This window comes from Schistocerca nitens, chromosome 6 (genome assembly GCF_023898315.1).
Source record: "Schistocerca nitens isolate TAMUIC-IGC-003100 chromosome 6, iqSchNite1.1, whole genome shotgun sequence".
Classification (NCBI taxonomy): Eukaryota; Metazoa; Arthropoda; class Insecta; order Orthoptera; family Acrididae; genus Schistocerca; species Schistocerca nitens.
In genome coordinates, this window is record NC_064619.1 from 49,584,434 (window position 1) to 49,597,889 (window position 13,456).

The 13,456-nt window shown below is 37.6% G+C and overlaps 1 protein-coding gene across 2 annotated transcripts in view; it reads left to right on the top strand.

Annotated features, from left to right (window-relative positions):
• Window positions 1-11,449, top strand: part of LOC126262548 (nitrilase and fragile histidine triad fusion protein NitFhit) — a 64,142-nt gene extending 52,693 nt beyond the window's left edge. The window contains exons 7-8 of one of the 2 annotated variants that reach the window (XR_007546740.1): window positions 6,626-6,747; window positions 11,172-11,309. Coding sequence is in view for 1 of the 2 variants with exons in the window: in XM_049959233.1 (XP_049815190.1) it covers window positions 11,172-11,336 (165 nt within the window). In the remaining variant the exon portion in view is untranslated. Of the gene's footprint in view, window positions 1-6,625; window positions 6,748-11,171 lie in introns of both variants that reach the window. The other variant, XM_049959233.1, reaches the window with a different exon arrangement.
• Window positions 11,450-13,456: the final 2,007 nt, after the last annotated feature.

Here is a 13,456-nt window from a genome sequence, read left to right on the forward strand (position 1 = left end):
ATATACAATTATTTTCTATTGCCTTTGAGAAGGATGAAGGGGATGAGACTGGTTGTTAATTATTGATATGTCTTGCTACCTTTCTGTTGTAAAACACATTAGAATAGGTCAACATTTTACATCTACATCTGTACTCTGCAAACCACTGTGAAGTGTGTGGCAGAGGGTAGATCCCATTATATCAGTTATTACCATTTTTTTCCCTTTTCCATTCACTTACACACATGGGAAGAAAGAATGCCTAAATGCGGCTGCACATTCTGTTCAAAAATGGCTCTGAGCACTATGGGACTTAACATCTGAGGTCATCAGTCCCCTAGAACTTAGAACTACTTAAACCTAACTAACCTAAGGACATCATACACAGCCATGCCCGAGGCAGAATTCGAACCTGCAACCGTAGTGGTCGCGCAGTTCTGTAATTAGGCTGATTTTGTGTTTTCAATTCCTGTGGGAGCAATATATAAGAGGGTGTAATATATTCCTAGGTTCTTCTCTTAAAGCTGGTTCTAGAAACTTTGTAAGTAGGTTTTCAAGGGATAGTTTGCATCTACCTTCAAGTGTCTACCAGGTCAGTTCTTTCAGCATCTCTGTGACATTGTCCCTTGGGTTGAACGAACCTGTGACCACTCATATAGCCCTTCTTCGTGTCTGTTCAATATCTGCAGTCAAGACTGTTTGTTATGTGTACCACAAACTTGAGCAATATTCTAGGGTGAGTCACACAAATGATTTTTAAGCAATCTCCTTCATAGATGTTTACCCACACAGCTGGTAGACTGACTGAGCCTGTGTGACCATTTTACTTCATATCCCTACAAACTATTACACCTAGGTGTTTGTATGAGTTGAGTAATTCCAACAGTGACTTGTTGATATTACAGTCCTGGGATGCTTTTTTTTTTGTAAAGTGCATAATTTTACATTTCTGAACATTTAAAGCAATTTGCTCATCTTTGCACCACTTTGAAATCTTATGAAGATCTGACTAAATATTTATGCAGCTTTTTTCAGACAATATTGATAATGAAACTGCATCCTCGGCAAAAAGTCTAAGTTTCTATTAATGTTGTTCACAAGGTCATTAATAAGCACTATGAACAGCAAAGTTCCCAGCACGTTTCCCTGGGGCACACCCAAAGCCGTTTGTACATATAATGATGACTGTCCATCCAAGGTACTTGCTGTATCCTCCCTACCAAAAAATTGTCAATCTGGTCACAGGATGTCATTTGAGAAAAGTGCAAGTTGAGTTTCACATGATCGATGTTTTTGGAATCCGTGCTGGTTGACTTTGAGATGGGCACATCTGTACATGTTGTTGAGATAACAATTGAAGGAATTGTGTTCGCTGTTGTTGTATTTGAGGTGGGAATTTCAGGAGATGGGACCTGGATAAACTGAAAGAACCTGAGGTTGTAGAGAACTTCAGGGAGAGCATTAGGGAACGATTGACAAGAATGGGGGAAAGAAATACAGTAGAAGAAGAATGGGTAGCTTTGAGAGATGAAATAGTGAAGGTAGCAGAGGATCAAGTAGGTAAAAAGACGAGGGCTAATAGAAATCCTTGGGTGACAGAAGAAATATTGAATTTAATTGATGAAAGGAGAAAATATAAAAATGCAGTAAATGAAGCAGGCAAAAAGGAATATATACGTCTCAAAAATGAGGTCGACAGGAAGTGCAAATTGGCTAAGCAGAGATGGCTAGAGGACAAATGTAAGGATGTAGAGGCGCATATCACCAGGGGTAAGATAGATACTGCTTACAGGAAAATTAAAGAGACCTTTGGAGAAAAGAGAACCACTTGCATGAATATCAAGAGCTCAGATGGAAACCCAGTTCTAAGCAAAGAAGGGAAAGCAGAAAGGTGGAAGGAGTAAATAGAGGGTCTATACAAGGGCGATGTTCTTGTGGACAATATTATAGAAATGGAAGAGAATGTAGACGAAGATGAAATAGGAGATACGATACTGCGTGAAGAGTTTGACAGAGCACTGAAAGACCTAAGTTGAAACAAGGCCCCCGGAGTAGACAACATTCCATTAGAACTACTGACAGCCTTGGGAGAGCCAGGCCTAGCAAAACTATACCATCTAGTGAGCAAGATGTATGAGACAGGCGAAATACCCTGAGACTTCAAGAAGAATATAATAATTCTAATCCCAAGGAAAGCAGGTGTTGACATATGTGAAAATTGCCGAACTATCAGTTTAATAAGCCACGGCTGCAAAATACTAACACGAATTCTTTACAGACGAATGGAAAAACTGGTAGAAGCTGACCTCGGGGAAGATCAGTTTGGATTCCGTAGAAATGTTGGAACATGTGAGGCAATACTGACCGTACGACTTATCTTAGAAAATATATTAAGGAAAGGCAAACCTACGTTTCTAGCATTTGTAGACTTAGAGAAAGCTTTTGACAATGTTGACTGGAATACTCTCTTTCAAATTCTGAAGGTGGCAGGGGTAAAAAACAAGGAGCGAAAGGCTATTTACAATTTGTACAGAAACCAGATGGCAGTTATAAGAGTCGAGGGGCATGAAAGGGAAGCAGTGGTTGGGAAGGGAGTGAGACAGGGTTGTGGCCTCTCCCCAATGTTATTCAATCTGTATATTGAGCAAGCAGTAAAGGAAACAAAAGAAATATTTGGAGTAGTAATTAAAATCCATGGAGAAGAAATAAAAACTTTGAGGTTTGCTGATGACATTGTAATTCTGTCAGAGACAGCAAAGTACTTGGAAGAGCAGTTGAACGGAATGGACAGTGTCTTGAAAGGAGGATATAAGATGAACATCAACGAAAGCAAAACAAGGATAATGGAATGTAGTCGAATAAGTCGGGTGATGCTGAGGGAATTAGATTAGGAAATGAGACACTTAAAGTAGTAAAGGAGTGTTGCTATTTGGGGAGCACAATAACTGATGATGGTCGAAGTAGAGAGGATATAAAATGTAGACTGGCAATGGCAAGGAAAGTGTTTCTGAAGAAGAGATACTTGTTAACATCGAGTATAGATTTAAGTGTCAGGAAGTCGTTTCTGAAAGTATTTGTATGGAGTGTAGTCATGTATGGAAGTGAAACATGCACGATAACTAGTTTGGACAAGAAGAGAATAGAAGCTTTCGAAATGTGGTGCTACAGAAGAATGCTGAAGATTAGATGGGTAGATCACATAACTAATGAGGAGGTATTGAATAGAATTGGAGAGAAGAGAAATTTGTGGCACAACTTGACTAGAAGAAGGGATCGATTGGTAGGGCATATTCTGAGGTATCAAGGGATCACCAATTTAGTATTGGAGGGCAGCGTGGAGGGTAAAAATCATAGAGGGAGACCAAGAGATGAATACACGAAACTGATTCAGAAGGATGTAGGTTGCAGTAGATTCTGGGAGATGAAGAAGCTTGCACAGGATAGAGTAGCATGGAGAGCTGCATCAAACCAGTCTCTGGACTGAAGATCAAAACAACAACGTATTTGAGGTTTTTTGTACCTTTACTGTTATTTTTACGTATATAGTCTTCTTATGCCCCAGACTTACTTTCTCTTTGGTTGTCATTAGATTCAAAAGTCCTGCAAGTAGCAGTAGTGAAGTGATAGTTTCTTGAAGTGCTCTCTGGAAACCTGGCAATAGAACTTTTGACAAATATGTGTTGCCGTATAAGCTATATGAAATGCACAACTCATATCATAAAGATTTTTAAATCTATGTTTAAGAGTAGCAAACTTTATTTGTCATGGATTGTGACTTTTTTATGTTGGGAAAGAGAAAATGTGGACTATTTTACTCTGTATTTCCTCTTGTGGCTATGAGACTGAGGGTTCCTTTGCTGTAGGTTTTGACTAATAATGGTACCTCTCTTCTTGTTCTTTTAGTAAGTTTTCAGACAACTGACCACATACTTGCGAATGATCATGATGTGATGTAAAGTAAAGTAATGTTGGCTGAAGTAGTTGTATTTGACTGATTGTTTTGTACTAACTCCTTGTAGATAGTAATGAACATGCAGAGGGTTTCAGGATAACCTCTGCATGGATTTCATTTCTGTTTCTCAAAGAATAGCCACATACTCAAATTGTTACATGTTTCTATAAATCATTTTCTGTTTCTACTTGAGTCACTCAACTACATACAGGAGATAAGACGACAAACTCAGACCTAAAAATACCATAGTTTAAAACATTATATCAGCTTTGTGAGACACTGATTACTTTATGCATTACTGTATAATGTAATCAATGCTGATCATAGCATTAATAATAATTCTGTCATTTTGTTTTGATCTCGTATGTGGGAGTTACAGTAGGGGAAACGTGCAGATATTACTAAGAAAATCTATATGAGTGATAAGAAAAAAAGATTATATTGTCTTACACTGATACAGGATGGGACTGAAACTAGAGACAGCAAAATTATAATGCTTTAATAGTGGTAGTGAGTACTGATTCCATGAGAGGGCTCAAGGAGAAATAAGTGCCGTATTTAGAGGATCACTGCCAAATATATGAAGAGTGTATATTAATGGTGTCATTGAGGAGTACACAGAATAGTTGTATAGTGGGTTTCCATTTTCAATCAACTTTGTAAGTCAACCATTCAGACATAGTGATTTTAGTGTAAAACCACATTTTAAGAGAAGTGGATCAGTGATCTCATCATGAGGACTCCATAAGCACGTCCGACTGTGGTGAAAGCCTCTTATTCCTAATCGAAACACTGTTTCCTTTGTTGGTTTTGGGTGTGGTGATTGTCGGGTCAATACTAAAACAAAATGCAACATCATACCACCAAATGAGGTTTCACATTGGTTGAGATACTGGACAGCAGTTCAGATTCCCTCATGAGCATCCAGTTTTAAGTTTTCTGTGATTTCCCTAAATTGCTTAAGATAAATATTCAGATAGTTCCCTTGAGAGGGACAGCAAGTTTCCTTCACAAGTTGAAGCTTTTACTCCATCCCTAATGGCGTCCAGTGAAAGCATGCTTTGTGCTAAGTGCGAGAAAAATGTTAAAAATAAAGAATTCAGTGTTTTGTGTGGACAGTGGTGTGGAAAATCATTTCTCACGGAATGTGTGGGGCTCACCAGAAGTGAAGATCACATTCTAAAGTGCTCAAAAGGTCGCTTAAAATACGTTTGTGACAACTGTGAAGTGAGGTTAGCTGCCGAAATCTCAGAAGACATCAATACAGCGAAACATGAACAAATCTTGTACTCTAAGCAGCAATGTAGTGTTGATCTAGTGGCATCAGTGAGTAATCTCACGCAAATTGTGAAAAAACTTACCAGTGATAACAAACAAATAAAAGAAAAACTAGACACTGAGATTGGCACAAACTCTAAGTTAGAAATATTGGTACCACGAAGTGAAGAAGCATCTTAATCATCGAGAAACACAGCAAGACAGTGTGCAGAGGATGTAGAAAACAACATGCCATGTATTATAGCCGGAAATAAAGAGTTAAACATCCCAAATCTGAGGCAAAGTTGAAATACAGGTCTGGAGTGTGTCAGAGAAGCAGCACCTATCACCATCACCAATCACAACAGCAGCAAAAAACCTGCAAATTCATCAAGTGGTAATTTTCCAACGAGAAATAACGTTGAAGAGCCAAACATTGCTAGAGTGGCAATGAGTGTGTCAGTGAAACTCAACCCCACATTAAAAACAAACCAAATACAGACATAAACAATCTAATGGATGAAAACTCTTCGGAAGGCATCAATATAGACTGGCAAGAAGTGAAAACAAGTGAGGAGGCAGAAGAAATTCGACTTTATAGAAACAAGAAAATGAACTGGCCAAAACCACTGAAGACATAGAAAAGAAAACAAAACATCTTACAAGACTGTACTACAAAATGAAAATCTGGTGAACTGTGTTTGAGGCCCACTATACAAACGTTTGTGAATGCCAGTACTAAAAACAGAAATAGAGCCATCATAGGTATTGGCGATGAAAAGGGAATGCTGTATGGTAACAAAAAAGCCTGGTTTCACCTAATCAAACTAAGAGGTGGCACCACAGCTGAAACTGTGACTAACTTCTTACAGAACACTTTTAAAAATCACAACAGTTTTACAGTTGAAAAACTGGAAACAAAGGGATTAAATAATAGCTTCAAAATTGGTGTTGATTTTGACCTAAAAGATAAAATAATTGACAACAGTATATGGCAGAAGAACATTGTGATAAAACGTTTTTTATTCCAGAGGATGCGCAGTGCACCAGTGCGATAAACTCGCAAGACCAAGGACATTCCAGTGAAAAAGGAAATGATATAATTGAAGAAAATGCTGTCTTACTTATAGCGAATGTAAATGTGCAGTGCCTCAGAACAAAACTTGATACATTATCACTGTTTGTTGACGAAGTGAGACCTGATTTATTATGTATATGTGAACACTGGCTAGCCCAACCAGAAACAGAATACAACAGAAACATTGAATATTTAGAAATGGTGAATGCATGGTGTAGAGAAACTATTATCCATGTTGTGTGGCTGTGTATGTAAATAGTAAACTCAGTGCCAATAAAATTGATATACGTAAATTTTGTGTAGATCTAGACCTAGAACAAGCAGCTATGGGCTATTCGTAGGAAACTTTCTGCCAACAGGAGGAACTATTTGTCTTGACACAATTGTGACAAACCCAAATAGTTGGGACTACAAAGTAAGTGTGGTGGACCCTATACTAGCAGATCACCATGCATTAATCATGAAGTTATGGACAAACTCAGTAAGTACACAACAAATTCCCAGCTGGCATCCAAATTATGTATTCAGAAATAGAGTTATTACAAAAAAAGCTTAGATGATTTCAAAACTACAGTGTCTTCTATAGATTGGCACCAAATAATTGATGAATTGCCATCAAACTTTGCATTCGACCACATGTTCCAGAACCTTAAAGTGAAATTTGATGAACATTTTCCATTAAAACCCAAAAGATATTCAAATGCTAAATCAAAATGTAGACAAAAAACTATCAAAGTAAAGAGGTGGTATACTCCTAGACTAGCCAAAATAAAATGTATTGTCCAAATACTAAATGACAAGGTCAAAGCTGCTAAAGATATGGGTATTAAGGATAGACTGTACTCTAGTTATTTACAGACCAAAAGGATCTACAGAAAGGAAGAATAAAAAGCAAAGAAGGAAATCAATGCCAGATTTATTGAAGAAGCTCACAATCCTTCTAAAGCGCATGGGATTTGGTTAATGAGCACAGGAAAAAGCCCACCTATTGCTCTAATTCTTGCAGTCCAGATGAGTTTAATGACTATTTTATAAAAATAGTGGGAAACACAGTAGATGAAATTCCTGACTTTGGAATAGATCCTGCAGCTGCTGTGAAATTTGAGAATAAATGTAGCATGGTAATGTGGAAGAGAGTGTATCCAAAAGAAATAATAAAAATTGTAAAAAGCTACAAATCTTCACGGAGCCTTGATATCTATGGCATGTCCTATACTATGTTAAAAACTATAATCAGTGAAATTGCACAGCCATTAACAGTAGTAATAAATAAAAGCCTCCGCACAGGGGAATTTCCAGACTTCCTGAGAGTAGCACGCACAGTGCCTGTTTACAAAAAAGGCAGTCCACATGAAGTGTTGAGCTACAGGCCCATATCTATAATACCAGTACTAGTGAAGGTGATGGAGTTGATAATGAAAGAACAACTATTAAGTTACTTTAAAGGAAATAGTCTCTTTTGTGATGCGCAACATGGCTTTCGGAGGGGCAGGTCAACAACAACAGCTGTACTTGACTTAGTTAAAAACATAAGTCAGGGTTTTGAAGACAAAGAGTCTATAGCACTAGTACTCTGTGACCTTAGTGAGGCATTTGACTGCATCCCGCATAGGGCCCTGCTCAGAAAGCTAAAAACATATGGTATAGGGGGATCTGTCCTGCAAACTCTTGAGTCTTACCTGAGAAACAGATGACAGATTGTCTCCATGCAAGAAGCTGATTCAGGTAAGAAGAAGCTACAGCATGGTGTGCCACAGGGATCGGCCCTCCCTTGCTGTTCCTTATCTTCGTAAATGACATAGGCTCCAATGGGCACACCTTGCAGTTTGCGGATGATACAACCTTGTTCTCAAAAGGAGAGAATGTTGTACAGGCAGTCCAACAAGCAGAAGTCTTGTTCAGTGAAGCTAAGGTCTGGTTTATCATGAACAAAATGAAAATTAATGAAGAAAAAACACAGAGGATGATATGCAGCCTCAGCAATACTGGAGCACTGGGTAACGCAGCAGATGTTAAACTTCTGGGCTTTCTCATTGATACCAAAGTAACCTGGCGACAGCATACCAAACATGTATGTTCCAAACTTTCACGGGTCCTGTACCTCTTGATGAAACTGAAAAGTATAGTACCAGAACAGTCCCTGCTAACTGTGTACTATGCAATGTTCCACAGCCACATCAGTTACTGGCTGTTGTTTTGGGTCCATTCTGCAGGCTGCAAGAATGTTCTTTTACTGCTAAAGAAAGCAATGAGGATCATTACTTCAAGCAAAAAAATGAACTGCCTTTTCCACATAAAGAGAAACCATGATATCTACAGAAAGAGAAATGAAGTTCACAAATACAGCACTCGCAACAAAGACAGTATCGACATGCCAAGGTGTCGATTAGCAAAGACACAAAACAGCTACACAATGGTGGCCCTAAAATTGTTTAATGCTCTATTTGATGACATTCAGTCTTTACCATGGGAGCAGTTTGAGCTGCAGCTCAGTTCCATGACTCCAAAAGCAACCATTATATTTAATTTAATTGTATACTTGTATCTATTTTATTGTTGTGATATTATTGTAATCTAATTTATAACTTAAATATGTCTTCTGGTATTAAATTACTATCATAGTAGAGTTGTGCTCATGTATTTTGATAATGTTGTATCTTGATGCTGTCTGTCCAGCTATGGCTGGTGAATGACATAGAATTGGTAATAATATTGACCTTGTCATCATCAGGAAGTTAAACCATAATCTTTGTTCTCCAACATCATAGTGTTTGAATGACTAAAAATATTTGTGTGTAAAGTTTCTGCATCAAGCAGTCTCCCAGGTGTTCCACAAGGAAACATGCTTCGTTCCTTGGGATTGCCAACTGCATTGTTAGAAGAATGTTGTAACAAAATGTTGGGGTACCTTGACACAAAATTAATGCAGTGCAAGAACAAAGCAAGAGGGACTGGAAAACATGTCAGACCTTTCTTCAAGAAATTCCAAAATACTTGCCTTATGCAGCTGTTGTATTGTTTAGCCACATTTTCGTCTGTATGTCAAACTGTACCTTTCTTTTGCACTTTTGCCAAATTTGGATTGTGCAGGTAGAATGATCATGGTTTCTCTAGTATCAGTCACCTTTTAAATTAGTGGCTGTCAGTGTATGCAGGAACTACCTGAAAGTCTTAGAAAAGAGTTGGTCAGCCAACAGGCTGCCTTTGTGGAAAAAATAGATGTCTTCAGGAAGCTCCATAATATTATCAGGGATTACTCTCTTTTGCAGTTGTCTGATGTGTTATTGTCAAAGACTGATTGTAAGCCGGGACAATAAAGAACTTTCTTCCACACAAGTGACTTATAGGTTGGTGCGTCCCATATACTCTCTCATACTTTTTTCTGTACTAATTGTGAAATGCACTGTGCACGAATCTTGCACTTGGGCACCCCTCTCTGCTTAGCATCCCAAACAAATGCTACTAATTGTGGTACATGCTGTACAGGAATCTTAACAGCTGTGGCGCCCCTGACAACCCTGTCAGCGTAGTGACCCAAGCGGCAGCTTCTATCGCTTGAGCCTTAAACTATACCCGAGTGCAAGTATGTAATGCTGTTAAATATTGACCAGCCTTTATCTAGGAGGTACAGTTACTTCAAGATAGATCTACCACCATCTTTTTCCTCTTCTCCTCCTTCACATTTATGTATTTATTTCTTGATTTCATCCATGATATATGTTTAAGAGTTTGTTTGCCTTGTATTTTGTGTAACAACGTTTACACCACTGTTTATTTTGTGTTATCTTCTGTTCTGTTGTCACCCACCTTAACCTAGTCTGCACTCCATTCTGTATTCTTATATGCTTCCTTCGTCAGCTGCTCTGCTGTGGTTTTGAACTTCACAGGTTTTTAAAAGAAGTCCGCTGCTGCCATTTTAAAACTGATTTCCCTCTCATTCTGCTTTTCTGTGTGTACCCTGACAAAAGGGATTGAGTGACTTTCTTGCTGACTGATTGCATCATCTTTTCCAGTCAGTCCATTCCTCTATTTTTTTAGGTGAAGAAACCCACATTTCTCTAAGCTACCAGTAGTATTTTTGGTATCTTTCTTTTTCTGTGCATATTAGTCTGTTACAGAGAATTCCTTTTATCAGTAATATGTAAATTATTGTTGGGTCCAGTTTCAAATAAAACCTTCTAGGTGTAGCCTCAGAAAAAAAAAAAAAAAACATGTTTGCAATTAAATATCGTGCTTGATTCTAGTGAAATTGAAGTCTGTTTGAGACCTTATTGAGTAATGTAATTATCAGAGACTAGTTATCAGTGAAAACTATCATGGTAATACAACGTGTTTGTGATGACTATATGCGCTTGCTCATAAACTAGTGACCTCTCTGCCTTGATGTAGTGTGCAGTTGGAGATAAAGTTGATGAAATTATTATTTACTCTGTGCTGATGACCTGGAAGTTGTCAGGTGATGGAATGCAAACTCTAAGCGTGGATTACATGGAACTGAATAGGTGTATGAAAGTAGAATAAACAGAAGTGAGTAAAGACCATTTTAAGTACATAGAGGTGAATGGTTGATATATGTACACACGTGAAACACATTAGAAAATTGAACCAACGTTCAAGGTTTCATTCTTACGAATCTGTTGCGTGTGTTTATGTGCTACCTATCATTTGGAAATGGAATGTTGCTTTTGCACATTTTTGTTCGTTGTTTCTTTTGTAGAATTTCCATTACCATTAAGTAGCAGCATATATTTGTATTTCACAGGGTGTAATATTGCGAACAGTCTAGCTCTTATAAGAGAGGAATTTGTTAGCCAAAACTTAATTTCATAACCTGCTTTGCAGTTGAATTTGTAGTGCAACATCTTTTAGTATAAATGGATCAGTTATTAATATTGTTTTTTTCAGCATGTGCATGTTCATGTAATTCCAAGAAGGCCTGGGGATTTTAAGGAAAATGATGAAATATATCGTGAGCTGGAAAAGCATGACAAAGAAGAAACTGGATGGAGAAGTGAATCCGAAATGGCAAATGAAGCCGCAGCTTTGAGGAGACATTTTTCACCTTCCTAGTTAGTTCGTTTTGACTGTGTATATGTCTAGATGGTCACTGCTGTTTTAATAACCTGTTGTGTATATTAATGTATCTTAAATGAGAGAGATAGTAAAATAATCTTTACTGATTCTGCATGTCATAAAATCAACTTTTATCTATAACTACCTATCAACACGCAAGTCGCTGATGTGGCATCAACTCGAAAGACTTGCACCAGGCAACCGGCCCACGCGACGGGAGGCCCTAGCCATACGATGTTTCATTTCATCTGTTCATTTACACAATCCAAATTATTTATCTGTTAGTGGGATACTGTCAACAGTTATAAAATTCCAAATGCTCCATCCACTAGCAGTATCTTATCAAAGTTTTGTAATCACCTTCGATGCAAAGGTACTGCAGTCTTTAACTCATGACATGCTTGTCGGTTTCATAAGGTTTTCTTGAGGAGATGGCTAATTTATTCATAAAACTGAAACAGAACAAATTGTTCTATTAATGATTAAATTGCATTAAGCCTTCACTACTTCACATTAAGCAGCAATTCTCTAACTGAAGTTTGTAAGCAGATGTTATATTTGCTCCGAATGTTGTGTGTTACTGCAACATTAATTGTTTTGTCGATGGATAACAGGCATTGTGTCTATGTATAAGGCATTTCCCTCCACAGAAATAAATCACCATAAAAAATAGATACTGAGAACAATTACCTAAGTGAGGTGATGCAGTTAGTATGGTGTTGCCCATGTTATTACACATGTAATGCTTTCCAGTTGTGTGGGATGTGTTGCTTAATGACCTAGCTGATTATACAGTTTGTAAGGGGTATAAGTGCAGATATTTTGATATGTAATACCTTAAGACATTGATTGCCATGATATAGTTGGCATACCGACCCCTTGGGGCCACTTACTTTTTTTCAATATCCTGCTTTAGTTTGCTCCAAGTAAACTTGTTAAGTGCAAATAAAGTGAAAATATGGTATTTTAGTTTCTTTTTTAATTTTTTTGTGTGAGTTATATATTATTCACATGGCCCCAGAGTAAAGGTACCAGGTGTGTCATTTTATGTCGCTAATAATTTTAGGCTTGTACTCCTGTCAGTTTTTTATTCTACTGCATTATTTGTGTGCACTTCCATTGTTGCTTCCCTGCATTGTTGCTACAGTCTTTATTCAGTGTTGTTTGTTCTGTAACAGAGTGATATTGTGGCAGAAGAAAATGTCTCGTAGAAGTTACGAAGATGAACAAAGGCATGTGCTGTAGCTTTTAGATGAAGTTATGGGCATAAGTGATGAAGATTCTGTGTATTTATTTGGTGATAGCTCAGACGAATTTTTACCAGAGGAGGCCGGAAGCAAAACCGGAAGTTCTGATGATAAAAACACATCAGTGAAGGTAGGAAGCATAGTTTTATGTCCATATTCAGTCAAAGAACCAGAGTTCACAGCGGTAAAAACCAGGCAACAAAGCACCTCTAACTGTGTTAGTGCCATAACTACTGCAGTTGATTCAGGTTCAATTGAAGAAAAGTGTAATATCAGAAAGTTCTGAAGATGAAGATGACACACTTAGAACAAATTCTAATGAGATTGTCTGGGGGCCAGTTACGGGTAGAAATATGAAAAACTTTACATTTATTCATTCCAGTTCTGGTGTAAATGCTTCTGTTGCACCAACTCTCAAAGGCAAGACACCATACAATTTTCCAAATGTTTTGTAACTGATGAAATTTTAGAATACGTGACTCAACAAACTAATTTGTATGCAAAACAAGTCTTAGGAAGTCATTCATTAACTGTTAATTCACGACTGAAAAAGCGGACTGACATCAGCAAAACTCAAATTGAACAATTTTTAGGATTTTTGTAGTGGATGTCACTAAATGTAAAACCAAGGATTCCAAATTATTGGTCAAGAAATATGCTCTATCACAACAATGTAAAAACACGTTATGTCATGCAATCGTTTTGAAATGCTTTTATGTATGTGGCATTTTTCCGATAACAACCAGTGCCCACCGGGAAACCGCTTATTCAAAATTCAACCTGTTATTGATAAATTACTGCAGAGATTTAAATGTGCAGTTGGGCTGGAGAAAAGTTTGCATTGAAGAAACACTTGTGCCATTTTGAGGA